Source organism: Rhinoderma darwinii, chromosome 3 (genome assembly GCF_050947455.1).
Source record: "Rhinoderma darwinii isolate aRhiDar2 chromosome 3, aRhiDar2.hap1, whole genome shotgun sequence".
NCBI lineage: Eukaryota > Metazoa > Chordata > Amphibia > Anura > Rhinodermatidae > Rhinoderma > Rhinoderma darwinii.
Window position 1 is genome coordinate 351336323 of NC_134689.1, and position 25451 is coordinate 351361773.

The 25451-nt window shown below is 41.7% G+C and overlaps 1 protein-coding gene across 3 annotated transcripts in view; it reads right to left on the reverse strand.

The window, feature by feature from the left end:
* GMCL1 (germ cell-less 1, spermatogenesis associated) overlaps positions 1-25451 on the reverse strand; it is a 133409-nt gene that overhangs the window by 90535 nt on the left and 17423 nt on the right. For all 3 annotated transcript variants that reach the window (XM_075858516.1, XM_075858515.1, XM_075858517.1), the window contains exons 2-5: positions 16784-16944; positions 14251-14374; positions 11792-11888; positions 4874-4971 (exon numbers count right to left, since the gene is read on the reverse strand). In XM_075858516.1, coding sequence (XP_075714631.1) covers positions 4874-4971; positions 11792-11888; positions 14251-14374; positions 16784-16935 — 471 coding nt within the window. In that variant the 5' untranslated portion in view covers positions 16936-16944. The remainder of the gene's footprint in view (positions 1-4873; positions 4972-11791; positions 11889-14250; positions 14375-16783; positions 16945-25451) is intronic.

Genomic DNA, 25451 nt, shown 5'->3' on the forward strand with positions numbered 1-25451 from the left:
ATGGCACCAGAAAACCAATCCAGCAAAATCTGGACTCCAAAGAACACACAGCGCTCCTTCCCTTCTGAGCCCTCCCATGGGCCCAAACGGCAGTTTTTTGCCACAAATGGGGTATTGATGCACTCAGGAGAAATTGGGCAACAAAATGGAGTATTTTGTTCCCTGTGAAAATAAGAAATTTTGGTAAAAAATTACATCTTATTGGAAAAAATGTCATTTTTTTTAATGTCACAGCCCAATTGAAATAGGTGCTGTGAAAAAACTGTGTGGTCAAAATGCTAACAACAACCATAAATGAATTCCTTGAGGGGTGTAGTTTCCAAAATCGGGTCACTTTTGGTGGGTTTCCATTGCTTTGATACCTCTGAGGCTCTGCAAATGCGACATAGCACCCGAAAACCAATCCAACAAAATCTGGACTCCAACAAACATATAGCGCTCCTTTCCTTCTGAGCCTTCCCATGGGCCCAAACGGAAGTCTATCACCACAAATGGGGTATTGCCACACTAAGGACAAATTTGGCAACAAAATGGGGTATTTTGTTCCCTGTGAAAATAAGAAATTTTGATCACAAATTACATCTTATTGGAAAAAATGTCATTTTTTTTTATTTCACAGCCCAATTCAAATAGGTGCTGTGAAAAAACTGTGCAGTCAAAATGCTAACAACAACCCTAAATGAATTCCTTGAGGGGTGTAGTTTCCAAAATGGGGTCACTATTGTGGGATTCCTACTGTTTTGGCACCTCAACACCTCTTCAAACCTGGCATGCTGCCTAAAATATATTCTAATAAAAAAAGAGGACTCAAAATGCACTAGGTGCTTCTTTGCTTCTAGGGCTTGTGTTTTACTCCACGAGCGCAGTAGGGCCACATGTGGGACATTTCTAAAAACTGCAGAATCTGGACAATACATATTTAGTAGTGTTTCTCTGGTAAAACCTTCTGTGTTACAAAAAAAAAAATGAATACAATTGAAATTCTGCAAGAAAAATGAAATTTGCAAATTTCACCTCCACTTTGCTTTAATTCCAGTGAAATGCCTGAAGGGTTAGAAAACTTTCTAAATGCTGTTTTGAATACTTTGAGGGGTCTAGTTTTTAAAATGGGGTGTTTTATCAGCGTTTCTAATACATAGGCCCCACAAAGCCACTTCAGAACTCAAGAGGTACCTTAAAAAAAAGGCTTTTGAAATTTTCTTAAAAATATAAGAAATTGCTGTTTATGTTCTAAGCCTTGTAACGTCCAAGAAAAATAAAATGTTCAAAAAACTATGCCAATCTAAAGTAGACATATGGGAAATGTGAACTAGTGACTATTGTGGGTGGTATAACCATCTGTTTTACAAGCAGATGCATTTAAATTCTGAAAAATGCAATTTTTTCAAAATTCTCTCTAAATTTTGCAATTTTTCACCAATAAACACTGAATATATCGACCAAATTTTACCACGAATATGAAGCCCAATGTGTCACGAGAAAACAATCTCAGAATCGCTTGGGTAGGTTTAAGCATTCCGACGTTATTACCACATAAAGTGAAATATGTCAGATTTGAAAAATGGGCTCTGAGCCTTAAAGAGGCTCTGTCACCAGATTTTGCAACCCCTATCTGCTATTGCAGCAGATAGGCGCTGCAATGTAGATTACAGTAACGTTTTTATTTTTAAAAAACGAGCATTTTTGGCCAAGTTATGACCATTTTTGTAGTTATGCAAATGAGGCTTGCAAAAATCCAAGTGGGTGTGTTTAAAAGTAAAAGTCCAAGTGGGCGTGTATTAGGTGCGTACATCGGGGCGTTTTTAATACTTTCACTAGCTGGGCGCTCTGAAGAGAAGTAACATCCTCTTCTCTTCAGAACGCCCAGCTTCTGACAGTGCAGATCTGTGACGTCACTCACAGGTCCTGCATCGTGACGGCCACATCGGCACCAGAGGCTACAGTTGATTCTGCAGCAGCATCAGCGTTTGCAGGTAAGATCGACTTACCTGCAAACGCTGATGCTGCTGCAGAATCAACTGTAGCCTCTGGTGCCGATGTGGCCGTCACGATGCAGGACCTGTGAGTGACGTCACAGATCTGCACTGTCAGAAGCTGGGCGTTCTGAAGAGAAGAGGATGTTACTTCTCTTCACAGCGCCCAGCTAGTAAAAGTATTAAAAACGCCCCGATGTACGCACCTAATACACACCCACTTGGACTTTTACTTTTAAACACACCCACTTGGATTTTTGCAAGCCTCATTTGCATAACTACAAAAATGGTCATAACTTGGCCAAAAATGCTCGTTTTTTAAAAATAAAAACGTTACTGTAATCTACATTGCAGCGCCTATCTGCTGCAATAGCAGATAGGGGTTGCAAAATCTGGTGACAGAGCCTCTTTAAGGCCAAAACTAGGCTACGTCCTTAATTAAGGAGGCGTAATACATTCTTATGAATGGGAAAGGTTCTCTGTATTTTAGGCCCTACGCCTTCAAACATTATGTCCTAGACGGAACGAGGTTCTTTGGGGTCATAAATGTTCATAGTTGCTCTTACGGTTTTAAGAAGCTGGTCTACGTTTTCTGCTAAGAACAATGACCCAATCAATAAAAGTAATATGTAATTTAAACCGCAATGTGAACACCGTAAATATAACAAAAAATAAAAAATGCACAAAACAATGGCAAAATTGCTATTTTTTTTCTTTTGGCCCCCAAATAAGTCATAAAAGTTAAATAAGCCATATGTACCCCAAAACAGTACCAATTAAAACTACGTCTCGTCCCGCAAAAACAAGCCCTCATATCACTACATTGACGGAAAAATGAAAAAATAAAAGATTAAGGCACTTGAATAGGGACGATCCAAAAACAAATTATTTCAGTTCAGAGAAGTGTTTTTATTGTGCAAAGGTCGTAAAACATAAAAAAAACCTCTACACATGTGCTATCTTCGTAATCGTACCGACCCATAGAATAAAGGTAAAAGGTTATTTATGCCGGACAGTGAACGGCGTGAATTTAAACCGCATAGAACTATGGTGGAATTTCAGGGGGTTTTTCTATTCCCCAAACCCCCAAATAAAAGTTAATAAAAGGGTAATCCAAAAAATGATATGTACCCCAAAGTGGTGCCATTAAAAAGTACAACTAATCCCGCAAAAAAAGTCCTCATACAGCTATGTCTACAGAAAAATAAAAAAGTTATAGCTCTTTGAATGAGACTATAGAAAAAGGAAAATAGTTGCTCATTAGGGCGTAAAATAGGCTGGTCACTAAGGGGTTAATCATTATTTATTTCATTATCAGACCACAGAGGTTCTTTAAACTGACTGAAACCTCATTCACTCATTTAAATGAATTAGATCTACTGTAATAATAATCAATAGCGTAGTCGACTGCACCATAAAGTCAGACAAAAAAAACTGAAACCTTACGTAACGGAGACAAATGGAAACCATGTGCAACTGAAGCATTACCATTGATATCAGTGGTAATACAAACAGAAGCTATGGTATCTGTTTATGACTTCCCCTGACTGAAAGGTCTGACTGAACCCATCAACGGAACCCCGACGCAGATGTGAACTCAGTCTAAGTTTGCAAATATTTTCTCCAAAATTTCATATCTACTAGAAAATGCGTGAGAAAACTAGAAATCAGGGTGAAGTATTGTTTGAGGACCCATGCACACGACTGTGCCCGTAATCACGGTCCATGATTAGGGGCACGGCCGGCGACAATCATTTGCAGACTGTGCTCCCATTAAAAATTATGGGAACACAGTCCGTAAAAAATAAAAATATAAAGTAGGACGTCCTATTTTTTTACGAAACGCTTCTACGGCACGGAAACCTTCCCGTAAATATACGGGAAGGTGTCAGTCAGTCATAGAAATGAATGGGTCCATAATTATGGACTACATCTACGGTCACGTGCATGGGACCTCCAGTTCCAAGTGAATAGTCCTGTTTACAATTAATTCCCACTTTCTGCTTTGTTACATGCTGTGCACGATTCATAACATGCAGGAATGGCTCTGGCTACAAGTAAAGCTGCGTACCGTATACACAAGCCTAAAGGCACATTTCTGCATGCTATGAACGGAGCACAGCATGGACCTTGGCCCTTTTACAAAGCAGAACTAGGATCTGTATATAAAAAAAAAAAAAAAAAAAAAAAAAACACAACATGGTACATCCTGCAGTTTTAGTACCGCAAACAGATATGGAGGTCAAGCAAAGCGGAGCACTCTTCCTTTGGACAAGCCTAGCCCCTTCTAATAAATCAGCTGTATCTGGCGAGGCCCTCTGAAGGCTTCCTGTGACATTCCCAGATTTCTGCTAGACTGTTCGAGGAGCCTGCAAAAAGTATTCCTATTAGAGGCACGTTTTCCATGTACGTAATATTTTTCTGTCATTCATTTTTAGGTTTGTTAACCCTTGCTGATAGGGAGAACTAGCGTCGGTGATAGCTTGTGGGTAACGGTTATTCAGGCACAGGCTGTCAATGCAGAACATTGTTATTACATCTTCAATTAAAGGGGTTGTCTATGTAGAAAACCTCTTTTGCTAATAAAATATCGGTCCGATGTTCAGGGGAAGCTGCAGGTAAATGTTTCTCCTGCAGTGGCCACTATATGAGAAACATAGTAGAATACGTTAGCTATTCAAATGAGTGGCAGAGCATGGGAGAAATGGACAGGCTGGGTCTACCAGAGTGAAAGCCATTCTTTGTTAGAAGCTCTCCACTCTGGCGCATAGTAGGTGGTCCCTCCTCTATAACGTCCATACACAGTAATTGGGCAAGTGTAAAGTGGTGGTCTTAGACTACATGTAATATTAACAGCATGTGGCCTATACAAGGCAGGGAAAGAGGATCGGAAAACTTACCAGTTGAAGCATGCATGCGGCTGCTAAAATGGCTGTGACACGACTGGGTTTCAACAAGACATCATCTCTGTATAAAGAGCCAAATGCCACCTGTAGAGCTTCAAGGGGAAAAGAAAGAGTAAGTGAGGAAGGTTAAATAAATCTATTAAAATACAAAATGTTCTAAAAGCGAAGGTGAATGCTGAATTGTGGAGGAAAGTGTAATATATATATAAAAATGTTCACTAATCTCATGCTTCCATAATCTTATACTTCCATATAGCCTTATACAATTTGACAATTCCAGTTAAGTATTAAACCTCTAACTTTCTGTAAACCCAGCTTCCAATAGAAGTCTTCCCTCGTCACATCAAACATCCTGGGGTGAACATAAAGAGCAAGGATTTTAGTATTTTCTTTCCTTGCTTAAACATTTTACACCCCAAACACTTGTGTTTCTCACTGCTAGGGAAGACTGAACAGTGCAGCACTACTGCCTTCTACTGCACACATGTAAAATGACAATGCTGGCTACAGTATAGATGTAAGCACCTTAGAGCAATGTATACCTGCTAGATAGTCAGATCTGGAATTTAGCCTCAGAAAACAAAAACAAAAAAAATAAAAAAATAAGCACTACCAGCAGATCCCCCAATATCTGCAATTTTCCTTTAAAAATGGGGGTTGATCTCAAACAACCAGTTGTCTTTACTAAATTCCAAAATGTCAGTTTTTCATCGGGAGCAGAGCAAAAGTTTTTTGACTAAGAGGCTACCAACATGGCCCCATATCCAGGGCACCTACGAGCCTGGACCCCTTCCTGGAGCGGTATGTGGAAAAGGGCTGGCCCGTGGTAGAGGATGAGGCTGCTTCTCTCTACACTGCCATCAGCGGCTGTGTCTGCAATAAACTCAGTCTCCTTCTCGGCAGCTCTGCCATCACAAGAACGCGGTACATCGGGTCCTAGAATCAAGTGGCTCCTCTCCTGATTGCGGAGCCAACACCAGGATAAGGTACCCTCCCTCCGCTCTCTGACTGTAGCTTGTGCTCCTAAAATGGTGGGCAATCCCCCTGGCGCTCTCTGTTCCTCTGGCGTCTCTAAAGATGAGGAGGATCTTCAATCTGCGTTGAATCTCTTAAACGCCCAGCAGGGCACGTTTGCAGCTGAACCCCTTGTTCCTGGAATTCAGTATCCCCACATTTTCACATTCTTTACCTACTGATAAAGGTGGTGAGGAACATTTTTTTCCAGTAGTTAATGTCTCTGCTCCCCTCCATGCCATTCTGAGATAGCCACTCTCCATACAAACACGGCTGGCCTGCAAGCCAAAAATCAGCCCTGTGGAGGCGACTGCAATCAGAAAAATGGACACTCCAAAAGATTGCCCGCTCTCTTTTTAACACCCTACAATGTTTGTCTCTAGCGGTGGAGAACTTGGTAGTGCAATCGGAGAAATACTTCTTAAGTGAGAGGGCTCCCAGACTAACTACCTTATCTTTATGTGAAACGCTGCAGAATCTATTCAGCCAAAATTGTTCGGAGCTCTAGTAATTTGAGATGGTTATTGTGGCCACTTTTTCTAGACCCCGTAATGTAGTTTCTGTTAGGCCACGTTACATTATATGCAGGCTACAAAGCATGAACCTCCACGATGAGCTGTTGGCTGCTGCAAGGTCTTCCAAAATAATTGAGCTCCAAGGAGTTACTCATTTCTTTTTATTAACAAGGTTTTTTTTTTATTGCATTTTCAAAATAAAACTTTAGTGGAAGATGAAAATTTGCGATTGACATCAGTAAATATTACATGTAGAAACATCTGTAAAACGGTCAGGCTCTGAAATCATTGTCTATGGAGCACAGATTATCACATTTTGCTTATCTTTTAATGGAGAGCGAACTGTCATAGGTCACTTTTCTAGGAAGTTCCTCCTTCTGCGCCACCACTAGTTGACTGACATGTAGTGCTCCTTTTTTACAAAGTTTGCTTCTTTACAAAGCTGAAGTGTGTTATAAAGTTGTGTCTCAGCTGCTGCAGAACAAAACTGCTGCAAATTTTCTTTGAGAAGGATGAGGGTGTCAACAATTAAATTGTAGACATAACCCCCTTCACTCTTCCAAAATAGGTTCTGCAGCAGCTGTATCATAAAGAATAATGTACCTCCTGCTATAATTTAGAAAGAATATTACAAATCACCTCAGAGTGCAGTGAGCTGTATAAATACGCTCAGCCAGTGGCCTCTTGCTTTTAGATGGCCAGAGCTTAAAATGTGAAAAATTAGACTAATTATTCTGAAAATAACGCACGCACGCACAATGTATTCTCTGAAGAGCTTTCACTAGAGATACACAGCCTTTATAATCTTCGGTCCCATGGACTTCGTTAGGATTCGAAGTAGAAAATCAACAGCGGAATTTCAGGGAAACTCAGGCTTTCTGCCGTGGACTTGCATGCAAATTCCCACACAGATTAGCCCCCGCTGAAGTTCAATGAAGCAAATCCGCAACTTATCGGGGAATCCGTGTGAAAAATTAATATGCATCGTAGTATAAATTCAGTGGCAGTGTCAGGGATCATTACTATGTATATTGTTTGAAAAATATTATCCTCACACATATGTATATACATTTCAGTTCTTTGTGTAATATACTGATCTATATAACAAGTTCTTTGTTCATGTCTAACACACCTATGGAAGACACCGCCCCCTGGAATGCAAGAAGAGTGAGTCTTAGAAGTTACAGCTGAGAAACCGGTGGGGGCTTGGGCACTCCCACATCTCTGGGGAGGAGGCATGTGTCTTTATTTTTCTGTGTGTCTTTGTTCTGAATAAAAGTTTTCAGTTCTCTCCTTGTCTGATCAAGGGAAGCTGTGTACCAAACATCTTTGGCTGGTTTACTTCTTTCCAGGCATGCCTTCAGCTTTCAATTTACAGAGGTGGTTATTCGGTGTGAAATACGGACCTGACATTAGCGTCTAACTTTTTTTTATTACAGCAACCCAGAAATATGAATAAGAATTCAGGGCACTCATCAGAATGAGATACACATAAAAAATATTAGGTTTGCTTATATAATCAATTAATATTTGCGATACTTGTTTTCAAACAAGTAACAGAGCGATTCTTCAATAGTGCCATGGTGTTTCTACTACACACCTACTCTGCAATCCTGGTAAACAAGGTCCGGGAGGACCGAAAAGTCTTGCAACAAGTAACGCAAATTTTCATTGAGTATATGAACTGAAGAGAGTTAATTTTATGTGCATCTTATTCTGACTGAGCTGTGGATTTTTGTCATGAATTTGTAAGGGATTGGAGTACGGTTTCTACTAGAACCACTGCATCAATATTGGAGTGCCAATCGCACCAACTTGCTTGAGTAACCCTGGAATTACAGAGTTTATTGAACACAGTTTACCTACATTTGTGGAGTTGGGCAAATATATTTCTCTACTTGCCCTCCATGACAGCACCACAGGAGGTTTGGGTTCCGCCTCTAATAGGGACAGGAAATAGCAAGAGGTTAAATAGCCCCCACATTAAGTGTTTTTCCTGTCCCTATTAGGGCATGCAAGAGGATTGCTGCCACCTGGTAGCACCTTCCATGGAGATCTAGCAAGGATTCTTACCAGGGTGTTCTCTGCTACCTCTCGGATCGCTGATCCAGCCTCCGGTCTCTCCTGCGCCGTAGGTAAAGTGAGACCTGAGGTGCCAGCTCCAGTTCCCCAGCTGTGCCTCCCCTCTTCCTGGCATCAGTACGGGCAGAACAGTGTTCCTGCCTGGGGGGGTGCCTTCTTTCCGGTAGCCTCTCCAACGTGCAACGTGCGTTCCATGTGGAGCGCACGCGACGTCACTTACGGTTGCGTTATACGCGCTATCTGGCGACGCGGTCATGTACTTCAGGGACGTGTGCCGTCGCGCCAGTCTCAATGGCAGCGGCCATCGATCCTGGTGGCTAGATGTCCCGGCTTCCCACGCTTCCTCCCACATAGTCGAGGAAGCGGGAAGGGGACTTCATCGGGGGAGGAGGACTAATCTTCCATTGGTGGAAGAGATCACTTGCACCCTCGTGATCAAAGTTAAAGGTCACCTGGAATGAAGGCTCATTCTCTTCAGGTAGGACAAGCTTTGTACCAGTAAGTGATTTCTGGTAGGGGCTTTATACCTGGGTACTTTAGGAAATTAAGATCCTCCAATATTAATCCCTAAGCCAAATGTGTATTAAAAAAATTGAGGAACAGCCATCCATTATGGATAAAACTAAAGGGATGTTGAAAGGAGATTCAGTCATCACTGGCTGCCTTATCAGCCCCATATACCCACCGAACCCCCTCCTATCTCAAATGAGAGGAACATTTCTATTGAAGATTCTGATTCAGAGGGGGGTAGTTGCCTTCCTTTTATTTCATACATGGTAGCAATCCATCCTCTAACATTTCTGTCTACATCTAAGAGAGAAGAAAAGTACTACTTTTCATCAGAAAAAAATGGATGAACTGCTTAATGCGGTTAGGAGTACTATGGTGGTAGAAGAGATCCAGGAAGCCCATTCGGTGCAAGACGAAATGTTTGCAGGGCTACTTGTAAAAAAAATAAAAATAAGACAGGTTTTTCCAGTACATGAAAACCTACTAGGATTAATCCAAGATTAATGGAAATATCCTGAAAACAACTTTCTCTTCCAGCGGATGTTCGTGACAGTTTCCCCTTGGATGAGAACCAATTTAAATGGATGGAAGTTCCCAAAGTTGATTTTCAGGTGGCCAAAGTGGTGGGGGGGGGAGAAAAAAAAAAACCTTGTTCCCCCTTGAGGACGCTTAACAACTGAAGTATCCCTTAGATCGCAAAGCAGATAGATTGCTCAAAAAAATGGCAAGATCCATGTACAGATGGCTTAACCAGCTAGAGTCTCACCTACAGGAGGGCACAGCTAGAGAGGATATTGCCTCCACCGCCCTTCTTTGTATGGCAACCGGCTTCCTGGCCGATTCTTCAGCTGAATCTATTAAAATAGCTTAAAGAGCAGGTGTCTTACCTAACAACTAGAAGAGCATTATGGCTAAAAATTTGGAAGGGAGACTAACTTTTTTTTTTTTTATTACTGTTGGCAAAGTATCGTTTTGTTATCGAAATCTCAATACTACACAAAGTATCGATATCGAAGTCCAAATTCTGGTATCGTGACATCCCTAAAATAAACAGAGCAGAGCGCCATTAAATCTCCCTGCTCTCAGCTACTGGCGGTAGCTGAAGGCTGGGGGCATCCCTGTTCCAACGGGTGAGATCGATAGAAGTATCGATCTCACCCGTTTAACCCCTCAGATGTGGTGCTCAATAGCGAGTGCAACATCCGAGTTGTTTTGGAGAGAGGGAGGGAGGGAGCTCCCTCATCGCACAGGCAATAAGATTGCCAGGTGTCATGTCTTCTATGGCAGCAAGGGGCCTAATAAAGCGAATGCCTGCTAGGTAATGCCAGAGGCATGGCCTAGCAGATGCCTGTCTGTTTTAAACGGACAGGCGGTAATACACTGCAATACAAAAGTATTGCAGTGTATTATAAAAGCAATCGGATGATCGCATATTGAAGTCCCCTAGTGGGACTAGTTAAAAAAAAAAAAAGTTTAATAAAGAAAAAAAAAAAAATGAAAATCCCACTTTTTCTATACTCTGCATCCCCAAACGGTTTGATGCCGTTATTTCATGTATGTCGATACTCAGCTCAGTATTGTAACACATGAATGTATGAGAGCGGGGCTGCGGCTGTGTGATATGCCATGCTCCCGAGTCCTGATAACAAGTGTGCAGGGTCAGGATTATGCAATACGGCCGGCTCTAATGAGCAGTGGCACTGAAAACAGAACATGGCGGGCGCACTACAAAACACCCCCGTGTTCTGTCTTCAGTGCCTGAACCGCCGCTCATTAGTGCAGGGCCGGCCGCATCTCCTCATGCTGACCGCGTACGCACTTCCTGTCAGGAGCGGGGTAATGACTATTACACAGCCACAGCCCCACTGGCAGAGATCAAAGAAACCTCTCCTCTCCGCCTTTATTCCCGTGAATGTTGCGATCATAGCTTGCTGCAGCATTCAGGGGAAAATGAGAAGGGGGGATGCCCCTTGGATTGCGTCACAGGGAATTCCTGTGACGCGATTGAGGGACATACCATATATGGGCAGACAGCCCAGGGTCCATTGAAGGACCCCAGGAGTGTCCTACCATATTGCCTGTTAGGGCATACTTAGGTATGTCCTAACAATTGCCTGTGTGCTATCAGCACACAGGCTAATGTACTGGCGTATAGATATATGACAGTACATTAAAGTTTAAAAAATAAAGTAAAAACAGAGTAATGTTAAATAAAATAAAAAAATACACATACACCTTTTTTACAATAAACATTAAAATAAGTCAATACATAAAATATACACATTCAGTATTGGCATGGCCGTAATAACATGCATAACAATTTTTTTGCATCATTTATGATGTGTACGCTGTAAAAAAATAAAATAAAAACTGCTTTCTATCACTTATTGTGGGGCACAAGGTGTGAAGAATTTAACCTCCATGTGCCTCACATTAATAGTAATTAACACCATCATGTACCTCACATATTAACCCATTATGACTGAGAAACATGGGGTTAATTACTATTAATGTGAGGCACATAGAGGTTAAATTCATCATCACACCTCGCGCCTCACATCAGAAAATGGAAGAACTTTTTTTTTTTTATTACTGTTGGCAAAGTATTGAATTGGTATCGAAATCGCAATACTAAACTAAGTATCGGTATCGAAGTCCAAATTCTGGTATCATGACATATATATATATATATATATATGCACAAGTGACAACACTTATTTTTTACTATTAATAAATTGTCACTAAGAATAAATCATGAAGGAATACAAAAACAGCATAAAAGGAATCTTACCGTCTGCATCAATATTGTGGTCAGGTATCTCCAGTTCTATCACATTCATGTTGGACTCTTTCCAGGAGCCACAGAACATACTGGAGAAGTATCCAGACTGCATGAAGCAAGTAAAGGAATATGTAAACTGGGGTCAATAAAAAAGTCAGTCACTTTAGATAAGTGTGAAATGAAGGCTTATTTTTTATGGTACCAGTAGAGGGCATCATTGTTCCATTTCTGCTGCTTAGACACACCTTGTTTTGAAGGCGCAGGTACAAGTGAAGGTATATAGGACAAACATTGGTCAAAATACAATACAACTACACACAAAATCACTTGCAATGCTTTCAAGTAGTATTTACCCCTGCTTTGCCACCATCGACAAGGCTATATTAGTTTAATTATTTAGTAGCTATCATGCTGAACATCAGGGACAAAGGACAGTGGGGCTCATTAATAATTTAGGGACATCTACTAAGTCTAGAGGAAAGAGTCTCAACATAATCATTGAAGTGGTTACATTACAGTAAGGGAAGTGACACTAACGGCAAGAGGATGATGTTACGGTTAACTCCTTGAAAGTGTCAAGAAAAAGCTTGAATGCCTTTCTGAAAATAATAATATTGCAAGTCATGTGTTCTAGATTGATGGAGATTAATCGTTGATCCAGAGATTTATTCTATGTTTAAAGTCTGCAAGGAAATTATTTTTCCTGGGATAAGGAAATTGCTAGGCTCAGGAGTTTTTTCACCTTCTTCTGGATCAACACTGCAGGACAATTAGTTAAACTAAATTAACTTAAAGGGAACCGGTCACCAGCATTTCACCTATTAAACCAGCAACATCAGGTGGTAGCGGGTGAAAAATCATTTCTATATAACCTATAATTGTCTTCTTAGTCGGCTCTATAGCTTTAGTCTTCAGTATTTTAGTGTTCCCACACCGTATGCTAATGAGCAGAAAAGAGTCCGGCGCTTGTGCATTGAGGTCCTCTTCTGGTGTGTGCGCACAAATAGAGACCCGATTATTACGATAAAGAGTGAAATGTTTGCAGACCGTTATTTACAGTCGGAGGAGGAGTTTAGGAGAGGGGATAACGGCAATAAACTTTTGATAGCAGCGGCCAGTGAGGGATAAGTAAAGTTCAATAGGTGAAATGCTGGTGACAGGTTCCCTTTAAAATCTTTTTTCAAATCTTACTTTACTGTGTTACACTTCTACATGAAATGTATCTGAACAAAATCATTTTAACATAAAACAGCTTTGCCATGTGTCCAGCATGAGAATAAAGCAACAATTCACAATCAAGGGTGTGCGCTCTGTTCGGTTTTACAGTGAATTATGGTGGTTTCTTCGTGCAAATTTTATCCACATGGCTTTTACAGGTAAAACTTTAGTCCGCAGTCAAGGGACCCGGCATCGCCGGGCCCCCTGACCACTTCAGTACTTATCCCCTTCCTGACCCATGACGTTCCCGGTACATCATGGAGCGGGGTGGGGGTGATGTATGGAGCGGGCTCACGCGCTGAGCCCGCTCCATACACTGCAGTTGTCAGCAGCTGACATGCTGCTCTAACAGCCAGGAACAGCAATTTCGCTGTTCCTGGAGGTTTAAAGGGGTTGTGCCATAAAACACATGTATCCCCTATCCACAGGATAGGGGGTACATGTGTGATCGCTGGGGGTCCGACCCCCAGCGATAAGTAGAATGGGGACCGAAACTCACCAAGAGCGCTACATGAGAAGCTTTGACTTCCGCGTTCTGTGTCCGGCAGCTTCGTAGAGATGAATGGGATTCTTCTGCGCGAGTGGCTATGTATTGATCTCTATGGAGCTGCAGAACAAATACATACCCCGTTCTAGCTTTCTGTACTCTCCCGTAGTAGTAACGGGAACAGCGTAGCTCGCATGCTGCGCTGCTTCCATAACTGCCATTCACTACTATGGGCGTTAGGGAAACAGCGTAGCTCAGCGAGTTATGCCGTTTCAGTAACTCCACATGTAATCAAGTGGCCGCTGGTTCAAGTCCCTAGGGGAACTAATAAAAGGTGTATAGAAAGAAAAAAAAAAAAGTGGTGAAACAGAATAAATTAAATTATTTTTTTCCTATTTTCTGTTGTCTAAAACCTGAGTGCGTGTTATGGTCAGGTGCGTCTAATAGTATGAAAAATACGAATATATATATATATATAAACAGACATTGATAAATAGCACCAATTCATCGGAAAACCCTACAAGCAGCACATTCTCTAAGAAATCTACTAGTCAATCTGCACAAGTTTGAGCTCTGATTATAGAATCCTAATTATGGACTACTACTCAAGTCCAGCAAACTCATTGCGAACAGGGATGTGTGAGCCTGGCTTTGCATTTGACTGTTTAGAATGATTTCTTTTCCACGCCATTCACCCAGCAGGTGCTTATATCAGTGGTAACATCATATAATTCTGTGATCGCACAGTTGGGAAAGCACTTACCTGACAGAGGTAGATTTTGTGGAGGTTCCATTCTTTGCTAAGCGCACAGATCTTTATGTCACTGTTCTCTCCATTGAGAAAGAGGGTCTGGTATATATACTTGGAAGTACTTTTCAGTTTTTTCCTACAAGAACATACATATTATACAGAATACGGATACGTGATATTCTGATTTTTAAGAGTGTGGCCTATAAGTCCACTATTAGCAGGCTCCAGAAACACATTAAAATTGGGTTGTCACACCGATTTTGATAAAATTTTGCAGCTAGTCTTTGTTTTTTCCCATTCTTTTTCCTCCCCACCTTCCAAAAGCCATAACTTCTAGTTTTCCGTTGATATAGTCATAGGAGGACTTGTTTTTTGCGGGATGAGTTGTAGTTGTCCATGGCACCCTTTCTTGTACCAAATAAGCTTTGGGAAACTTAAAAAAAGATTCTTTGTTGGGTGGAATGGGAAAAAATTGGATACGCCATTGTTTTTTGGGTTTTATTTTTACGGCGTTCAGAGTGGTAAAAACGACATGTGAACTTTATTTTGCAGGTCAATACGATTACGGCAATACCAAATTTATATATATTTTCCTACTTTAACAAGAAAAAAAAAACTAATTGTTAAAATTTGTTTTAAGTCGCTATATTCTGAGCCATAACGTTTTTATTTTTCCGTCGATTGGGTGGTAGGAGAACTTATTTTTTGCGGGGTTGAGTGGTAGATTTATTGGTACTATTTAGGGTACATAAGACCTTTTGAAAACTCATTTCTTGTGGAAGAGAAGGGACCAAAGAAAAAAACTGATTCTGGCGGATGAAATGGTTTTTTACTGCGTTCTGAGGTTAAACAAGCGCGACCCGCTTGATGCAGTGAAGCATCGGCTGTAATATACAGCCGACAAGCTCATATATAATAATATTGTCGCAAAAGCAATGACCCAAGTTAACTAAAGTCCAATGTATCTCAAAATGGTGCTATCGAAAAAACTACATCTCAAAATATGTGTTTAGATGCATTTTTTTTATTGTTTACGCTCCTGGCGTAAACCTACGATAGAAGGCTTAAACGTATTCCACTGTACGACATACAGGTGGATACTTCGCCTGAACACCTGTAACCCAGCGGCCCTGGGGAAGCTTCCGATGTCACTATCTATACATGGATAGAGACGTCAGGAGCTTCCTCAGAGCCGGAGACCCCTGGCAGAACGCTTTTTTAAGGAAGGCGCCACGGCGGTGCTGCTTACGGCCCTGTGCAGGTAGCTCCAGTAGCATGGCTGTTTACATATGGACAGTTATGTCACTGGAGCTTCACGACATATTTAATGTATAACTGTAAAGGATGCCTAACAGTGACAGGTCACCCACAGGCTTCCATGTTAACCCCTTTGTGACCACCAATACACCTTATCACGGCGGTCACCGAATGGCCTTAGGCTAGGCCTTTCCCTTTTCACGGCGGCCCAGTTTAAAGAGGCTCTGTCAACACATTATAAGTGCCCTATCTCCTACATAAGGAGATGGGCGCGATAATGTAGGTGACAGCAGTGCTTTTTATTTAGAAAAACTATTTTCACCACATTAGGAGCGATTTTAGCTTTATGCTAAGTAGCTTCTTAATGCCCAAGTGGGCGAGTTTTTACTTTAGACCAAGGTAAGTTCAGGGTTTTTTTTTTCTATTCCACCCCCACCAAAAAAAAAATATATATATATAGAAAAACGAAAATAGCTTGGTCATTAGGGCCTAAAATAGGCTAGTCACTAAGGGGCTCAAAAAACGCATCCAGTATACATTTCTGCGGGCTCCCTCAGGATGGAATAGTATAGTCTACTACTCTATTCAATCTTTTTTTTTTTTTTTTTAAAGTTACCGAAATATACCAGCCTACCATTGGCCAAAATGGTAGTTTATTGGCCTCTGTCGGACAAAGAGTCCTATTGTACGTCAGGAGCTTTCTCGATGTACACTATAAATGCAGTTAGGAAAACAAGATCTAAAAGGGGGCCTAAGGCTATGTTCACATGGAGTATTTTGGGGGAGGAATATCTGCCTCAAAATTCAGTTTGGAACTTTGAGGCAGATTTTCCTCTCCCTGCACGCCGATTTTCGCGCCGATTTTCGCGCCGTTTTTCGCCCGCGGCCATAAAACAGCGCGAAATACGCTTTCTCTGCCTCCCATTGAAGTCAATGGGAGGTCAGAGGCGGAAGCGCCCGAAGATAGGGCATGTCGCTTCTTTTTCCCGCGAGGCAGTTTTACTGCTCGCGGGAAAAAGACGCCGACGCCTCCCATTGAAATCAATGGGAGGCGTTCTCGGGCCGTTTTTGCCGTTTTGCGACGCGGTTTCCGCGTAAAAAAAACACGGCAAATTACCCCATGTGAACATAGCCTAAGAACGGAATATTTTTTTTGTATTTTCTTTTTACTTGAGGTATGCTTTAAAAAAAAAAAAAAAAAAAAAAAAAAAAACACTTTCTAAACACCCATAGAAAATAAGGTGCGAAACTGAAAAGTGTAATTTGCCATAAAGATGCACGAACATACCTGCGTGGAGTATTGAGCAGGTTTTCTAGTTCCTCATCCGTCTCGGAGTCACATTGACATTCCAAGCTTCTCTTCCTCTTCCTGCATTCACAAGAGCCAGCCGGCTGGGACAACGACGCCTGTCCTAACAGTCTACTGCTCAGAGAGCCCATAGTAGGTTCCTGGAGGGGAAGAAGCGCAAACATTTATATATGTCTTTATATGGTACATAACAAGCCTGACAAATTGGTAGCAAACTGCACGGCCATTAGCCATGGAAAAAAGTCAACCTATAGCTCACATTATGGGAAAAAAAAAAAAAACGCTTTCCCATTAACCTGTTAACCAGAAATTGATATATGGAACTCCACTTTGAACAACATTTCAGATAATATTTACAGAAAATTTTTTTAGCAGCTTTGTAAATACTTTCCTTTACTTATCTTGCCCAGATTTTAAGGGAAATGCGGTTTATTTGGCTCTTCACACCAAAAATAAGCAAAAATTTATACCTGTTCCTTCAACAGTGCAGATAAACATAAGGATTCAGCAGTGTTACCCAACAGCTCAGCTCTAGGATCTGAACTTCCAAAATGCACTGCCCCTTGGTAACAGGAATACACGATTGAATTTGGGCCTGTTCACATCAGCATTGCTTTCCGCTGAGGTGTTCCGTCGAGGGAACCCCTTAAAGCAAAGGCAAATGGAAACTTTAGCATCACCATTAAACTAAATTGTGGCAGAAACTTTGCAAATGATTTACGTTTGTCACCATTGTGACAGGGTTCAGGTTTTTTTTTTTTACGGAATCAATAGCACGGTCGACTGCGCTATTCAGTCAAAACAACAGTACCCTTTCAACAACGGTGACAAACGGAAACCATTAGCAAAGCTTCCGTCACCATTGAGATCAATGATGATGCAAACACACACTAAGGTTTCAGTTTGCCTTTCCGTTGAGTGGTTCCCCCGACGGAACTCCTCAACGGAAAGCAACGTAGGATGTGACGATAGCCTTTAGCTTTTTGTCTGATCAGAAATTAAAACATTAAACAATAGGGTAAGACCACATGCACACGACCGTAGTTTTCATCCGTAATTACGGATGAAATTGCAGAGCCGTTCAATTAAATTGGCCACGGACAACTACCCGTAGATTTACGAATGTGTGTCTGTGCCGTTGAAATGATCCGCAGAATATAGAACATGTCCTATACTTGTCCACAATTGCAGTGTGGATTAGCCCCTAGAAGTCTATAGGTGCCTCCGCAATTGTGAACAGCTACACGACCACAGTTTATCTGCAATTACGGATCCGTAATGGAGAGCTCAGAAGCCTTTTCTACAGCGACGCCAAAAGATGTCACTGTAGACAGAGGCCCTGCACCGTCCACCGACAAAGTACAACTTGTGGTCATTAAGGAGTTTAAAAGTAAGGTACACATTTAACCCGTTAGTGACCACCAATACGCCTTTTCATGGCGGCCACTAATGGGCTTTATTCTGATGCATAAGCCTTTGTACGACGCTGCATCGGAATAAACAGAGAAGGGAGCCGTTAAATCTCCCTGCTCTCAGCTGCCAGAGGTAGCTGAGGGCATCCCTGCTCGAAACGGTGAGATCGATATAAGTATCGATCTCACCCGTTTAACCCCTCAGATGCGGCGCTCAATAGCGAGCGCTGCATCTGAGTGGTTTTGGAGAGAGGGAGGGAGCTCCCTCTCATCCCACCGACACCCGGCGATAAGATCGCCGAGTGTCTGTGTCTCCGATGGTAGCCGGGGGCCTAATAAAGGCCCCCAGGTCTGCCTGTAGTGAATGCCTGCTAGGTCATGCCAGAGGCATGTCCTAGCAAATGCCTGTCCGTTTTAAAGAGACAGGCAGTAATACACTGCAATACAAAAGTATTGCAGTGTATTATAGTAGCGATCGGAGGATCGCATATTAAAGTCCCCTAATGGGACTAATAAAAAAGTTAAAAAAAAAAAAGTTTAAGTTAATAGAAGGAAAAAAAATACAAATTATTTTTCCCCCTTACAAACTGCTTTACTATTAAAAAAAACAAAATAAAGCAAAAAAGTTACACATCGCTGTGTCTGTAACAACCCCGACTATAAAAGCCATTACATTATTTAACCCGCACGGTGAACGCCATAAAAAACAAAAAAGGAAACATTGCTGTTTTCGGTGAATCCGGACGAAAAAAAAAAAAATGCGATAAAAAGTGATCAAATAGTCACATCTACTCCAAAATGGCACCAATAGTTATGGCTCTTCAAATATGGAGCCACAAAAACAAATAATTTTGAAAAAAAAAAGCGTTTTTACTGTGTAAAAGTAGTAAAACATACAAAATCTATACAAATTTGATATCTTTGCAATCGTAACACACTGAATAAAGTTAGTGTTATTTATACCACACGGTAAACGGCGTAGATTTAGGACGCAAAAAAGTGGCGAAATTTCTGGTTTTTTTCTATTCCTCCCCAAAAAAAAAAAATTAAGATAATAAATACTATGTACTCCAAAATGGTGCTCTCGGAATGAGACAATGGAAAAATTTAAAAAATACCTTGGACATTAAGGTTTAAAATAGGCTGGTCATTAAGTGGTTAATAATGGTACAAGGGGATGAGCTGCAATACCAGACACAACCCAAAGGCCAGGAGTGGTGCTGTTGGGGGAAAACCAGCTATGTTATGCTAAACCTGGACAACCATCCTCCAACAGCTTTTATGGAAGTCATGATCCACACATCCAGTATATTAACTGATCTAATGTTAAAGGTTAAGTAGACCTGGGGGGGAGAAAGGGATTTTTTATTATTATATTTTTAATAAATGTACATATTTATTTTGATAACATTTGTCATTGATTTAGTAAGATCTTACTTTACGAGATGCGGCTTCTAAACATCCACTATACACAGAAGATGCAGCTCGGCGCTTTCAGCCACATCGGTCAGTAAACTAGACTGACTGCTCTGCTGTCAGAGCTTACTTTGTCCCTCTGATGCCTTCTATAACCCCCATTACCGATCATATCTAAGTTAATCAACTGCTTGAAAAAAAGTGTGTGGCGAGCTGAAGCGTCGCTACTTTTGAAATAAGCAAACCACTTTTTTTTTCATGCTGCTTGACCTTCAACTTTGCATTGATTACTAAGGTACTTTGAACCTGGTACCCTCCAGGCATGCACCATATATATCTTAGATCGCCGATTTAGTGCTGCTTGCATCGTCTCTATTTTCAGAAGTTGATCAACATAGATATTATCGGTAAATCGTGGAGGTTTGGACCACACACACACAGCACATTTAGCTGTTGCGGTAAATTAGAGCAGCAGCAATGCATCTATTTGCGTTCAAAGAACCATAAAGACATATCTTCAGATGAAAAATAACATTAATTTTCACATGCACGACTGAGTGCGGCGTTTAGAAGTGTTCGTAATCTTTTCAAATCTGAAAGCAGCAATACCTTTCTCAACTAACAGAACATCAGACGACTAGAGACAAACAAACGTGGTGCTGGGAATACTGTACAAGTTACTCTGGATGCGTGAGCCAAGCCATGTCAATCACATCTAGCGGCTTCACAATGACAGCCTGCAATCTACTCTAAGCAGCTCTCCCTGATCACAGCAGGAAGGGGACACTGCCAATTACTGCTGGAAGACAATAAGACTAATACATCCCCTGCGCCAATTATGAAATCGGTATATAGGAAGAAGCTATTTGAGCCAGGTGTGACTATTTGCCTTCAGTCGTAGAACTGGAAATAGTCCTTTATTTGAACTTATTTTGGATGCTAGAGGGGCTGCACAGAGCACCAACCCCTTAAGCATAAGAATTTTCTACAAAGAAATATGGTAACACGATAACACAAGATGCAGTCAGCTCTGCCACGTTTGTAAAAAGAATCTGCAAGTAAATTTAAAAAAAAATGGCATTGTTTTAGAAAGATCTGTAAATATATGATAAACTTAATAGGATGGCACCTATTCATTTTAGCCCACGAGACGACGATCAGCTTTTTCTTTAGCACCCAGACTGCAATATGGGTCCGCAGGACCAACCTGTATGGCAGCCTGTGGCTTTTTGTGGTGCTTTCATGCACAATTGTTTCTTCTACTAAAAGCAATGCTTCTAGAGAATATGCTCTGCAATACAACATGCATGGAAGGATATCATGATTTTTTTTAATATCCGTGAGAAAAAGCCGCTTTGTGAAATTCAGACGCACAGAGTCCCATAGAATACGAACAACACAGATCCATAATACACGAGTGCTTCAGCTCTTAGGCTGGAGACAGAGACTTACATTTTGTGTGATTAAAAGCAGCAGCGGACATGTTTGACAGCGGCTCCATTTAAACTACACCTCGCCTCGTTCATGGGGTTAGGCGGTGGAACCCCAGTGATCATACGTTTATCACCCATCCAGTGATAAAAGTTTGTGGCTAGAATATCCTATTACCCAAGCAAGGGTACGCTACGGAAGGACCACAGGAGATGCTCAAGGACCCCTGACCCTTGCATCACATGCGTTTTTACAAAGATGCAAAGGAGAGAGTTTGGAAAGTTAGAGATTTTCTTGAATGTAGTATAGGATAGGACGCAGGTACGAAAACTATGCTGGTTAGAGCGAGTGCAATTTTGTCTAGCACACAGGTCAATGTATTGTGTTTCTCTAAGACTAAAAGGGGTATTCCCATCTCCCAGTTTACCTTGACTCCAGGGCCGTCACTGCCTGCCACTTCTGCGCTTGCTGCTCTGTGGTGGGCACTGCTACTCTGACAGTTTAGGTCAGCGGTGATGTCATCACGCTGCTGTCCTGAACACGCGGTGTACAGAACTATTGAACGGCTCCACAGCTACGGTACACGCCCTGAAGTTGTCCATAGACCTCTATAGAGAGGTAGAAAGGGAGGGAAACTACAGTAGGTGCGATCCCGAGACCCTGACCATCTTCTACAATAAAAGAAGTGTGAGAACACGGAGAAGGCGTGGCCGGACCGAACTGGTGGCGGTAACCCTAAACAACAAAGGAGGACCCAGGATGGAGATGGGAGCGATGTCTGGAGAACGGTACACTTTACAAAAATGGAGGTATTAAGTAAATTTGATATATTTAGGCTATCGGTTATATTAGATTTAATTAACGAGATGGAAAGTCGGAATTAGACCTACCGGTAATTGTATTTCCAGGAATCCATCATGACAGCACCACAGGAGGTTGCCCTATTGACCTCTATAGGGACAGGAAGACAAAGGTTAAAAGGCCCCTCCCACCACCCACTTGCCTGTGTTTTTCAATTACTACACCAGGATGGATGCAACCCTATTTTATTTCTAGAGATAACGGACATGTTACTTGCAGAAATCAGAATTTCAATAAAGGGAGGAAATGTAAGGGTGCGGTCATGACGGATCCCTGGAAATACAATTACCGGTAGGTCTAATTCCTACTTTCCAGTACATCCCTCATGACAGCACTACAGGAGCAATACCAGATTATAATGCTCAGGGCGGCACTACGGATTGGAGGACTTTCCGTCCCAACTTAAATCTGTATCTGACAGAACATCTAGCCTATAATGTTTGCAAAACGTATGATGGCTTGAACAGGTGGCAGCTCTGCAGATTTGGTCTCTAGAGGCTTCTTTCTGCCCAGGATGTCTAAACTGCCCTCGTTGAATGGGCTTTGATGCATTGTGGGGTGCAGTCCTTGGGACTTGTAGGCTTCTTGTTTGGTAGTTTTTACCCATCCCGCTAGAAAGCCTTTTGAGGCTCTTTCCTCTATTCTTTCCCCCATACAGGACAAATAGATTTTTATCTGGTCTCCAGGAGGTGGTTCTATCCAGATACTGAAGAATTGTTCGCCTGACATCCAGGCAAAGGAATTTTTCCTTCTTGTAGGTCTTTAGGATCTGGACAAAAAGGAATTCTTGTTCCCTATGGAAGGCAGTAGATACTTCCAAAATAAAGGAAGGATCTAGCTTTAGAATGATCTTGTTTAGGTAGGGTTCGGTGACCGACCGAGATTGGATTTCTCCAATCCTTCTTGCTGAAGGAATAGCGACCAAGAAAGCAGATTTTAGAGTTTAAAAATGCATACTAATCATGTCAAGCGGCTCAAAGGGAGGATCGCAAAGAACCGTTAACATTACATTCAAATCCCAGGTAGGAACTGATTTTCAGTTTAGAGACTGCTTGAGTGAATCTTCTGATCCACCAATGTTCAGCTAAAGGAGTATTGAAAATATTACTTAAGGCTGAAATTTGCACTTTTAAAAAGGTACTAGGGCTAAGCCCTTTTTGTCAGATTGTAGAAAATCTAGGATTTTCACGATGTTGGGAGTAAAGGGGTCTGGTCCTGGGTCCCCATACCAGGAACAAAATTTCTTCCAAATTTTTTGATAGATTTTTGAGGTAACTTCTTTATGACTTAACTGGTCCCCGAACGCTGGCTGTATTTTTACGGCCAGCGGTCAGGGTCCTTAAAACCCGAGCCATAGACTTTTTACGGCTCGGGTTTTAACTTGCTGCCCGCGCGATCGGGCAGCAGAATGTCGGGTCTCCGGCTGTCAGTGACTGCCGGGGACCCTGAGGAGAAGATAGAAGCAGCTTTAGCTGCTTCTCCGATCTCTTTTACACAGTGCTCAATGAAAGTGGTGTATAGGAATAGACACAGCAGCAGCAGCGCTGTCTCTATTCCTCCCGGCGATCATGTGACCAGTCTTTTTTGACCTTTGGGGGACAGACCATAGTAATAAAAAAATAAAGTAAAGTGCAAAAAATGAATTAAATAATAAATACACATAAAATACCCACCCCCAAAAAAACGTTCCTCCCGCCAATCATTGTTGTAATGCTAGCGCTGACCCAATTACCCTAATATAGACATGTAATATACTAAAATTTACAGTAGACAATGACGATCACAAATAAAAGGTCTATTTTAGGGTAAAACGATGTTATTACCAAAAAAAATAGCTGAAACGTAAAAAAGCTTATTTTTTTACTATTATTTTCAAACTTTCTGAATAAAAATTCTAAAATCGCAAAAAAGGTGTGTATAAAAACGATAAAAAATGAAGCCTGCATGGTCTACGGAAAAAACGTCGCAAAAATCACGTCGTTAGCCCAACAAATAAAAAAGTTAGCCATTTAACGAACACGTGCTAAAAATGGCTAAACGATGTCTGGTCCTGAAGGCGCAAAATAGCCCGGTCCTGAACTGGTTAATAAGATAGTTGCAATTACCTCGTCTGACAGACCGTGGTTTCTCAAGATCTGCCTTTCAGGATCGAGGCTGACAACTTCAGAGTTTCAGAGCGGTCCTCCTTCCCATGCTAGGTATTTTATGATTGGAAACTTTGGCCAATACGGAAAAATAATGATGAGCTTTATCAAATCTTCCTAGATTTTTCTTAATACCATTCGTATTAGAGGAACGGAGGAAAGGCATAGGCCAGATGCATATCCCAGGGATGGGATAATGCATCTACCCCCAATGGGTTGTCTTTGAGATTTTAGGGAGAAGAACGTCTCTACCTGGGAGTTTTTCCTATTGGCAAAGAGGTCTAACTGCGGATAACCCCATCTTCGGGTTAAAGACAGCAAGACGCTCCCTGTTTAGGGACCATTCTCCAGGGTTTACTTCCCCCCCCCCCCCCCCCCCCGACTCTGCTGAAAGGTTCCCTGAGCCTTTTAGGTGGACTGCAGAGACTGATGGGCAGAAGAAAATGTCCTAATTGAAAATTTCTGTAGAGAGGGCCTGAAGAAGTGTGTGTCTTGTTCCCCCTTGATGGCAAAGAAAGGACATGCGTCCCTTTTATGATGGGTGAAGCTCTTATAAACGTCTCTCATACGGCTTTTAGTTCCCTGAAGTTTGAGGACATAGTCTTCATCTGACCAGGCCATGTGCCTTGAAAGTGCCTGTCTTGGATTACCGACCCCCAGCCGTGTTTGCTGGCATCTGTGGTAATTACCACATAAGGAGAAGTTCTCCAGGGGACCCCCTTGCTTATGTTGTTTGTGCAAAGCCACCAATGGAGAGATGATTTCACAGTTTCGGAAATCTGAATTCTTGAATTCAAGGAATCCCGTTTTCGATCCCACTGGGATAGGATCAGATTCTGTAAGGGTCTGGAGTGAAATTGACTTCATGGAATAGATTGTATGCAAGACGTCATCACTCTCAACATCCGCATTCCTTCCCTTATGGAACAGGCATCTTTCCCCAAAAATTTCCTCACTTCTGTCAGTAGAAGTATTTGTTTCTCTCCTGGGAGGAAGGAATGTTGAAGGGAGGAGTCTAGTGGTACTCCTAAGAAGACCTTCTGTTTTTGGGGAGGAAGACTTGTCTTCTGGAAGTTGATTATCCAACCCAAATCCTGTAGTAGGGAAAGAACCTGTGACCGATGACTGTTTAAGATAGATGGAGTATCTGCTGTCAACAGGAAATCGTCTAAGGGATAATTACTATGCCCTGACTACTTACGAATGCCATAATCTCTGCCATCATTTTTGTCAAAATTCTGGGGGCGGAGGAAATGCCGAAGGGAAGGCAGACAAACTGGAAGTGGAGAATGGAAGGACCGTTCTGAATCGCGAATCTGAGGAATCTCTGGTAAGCAGGGTGGATAGGGACATGATAGTACGCATCCTTTAAAATCGATCATA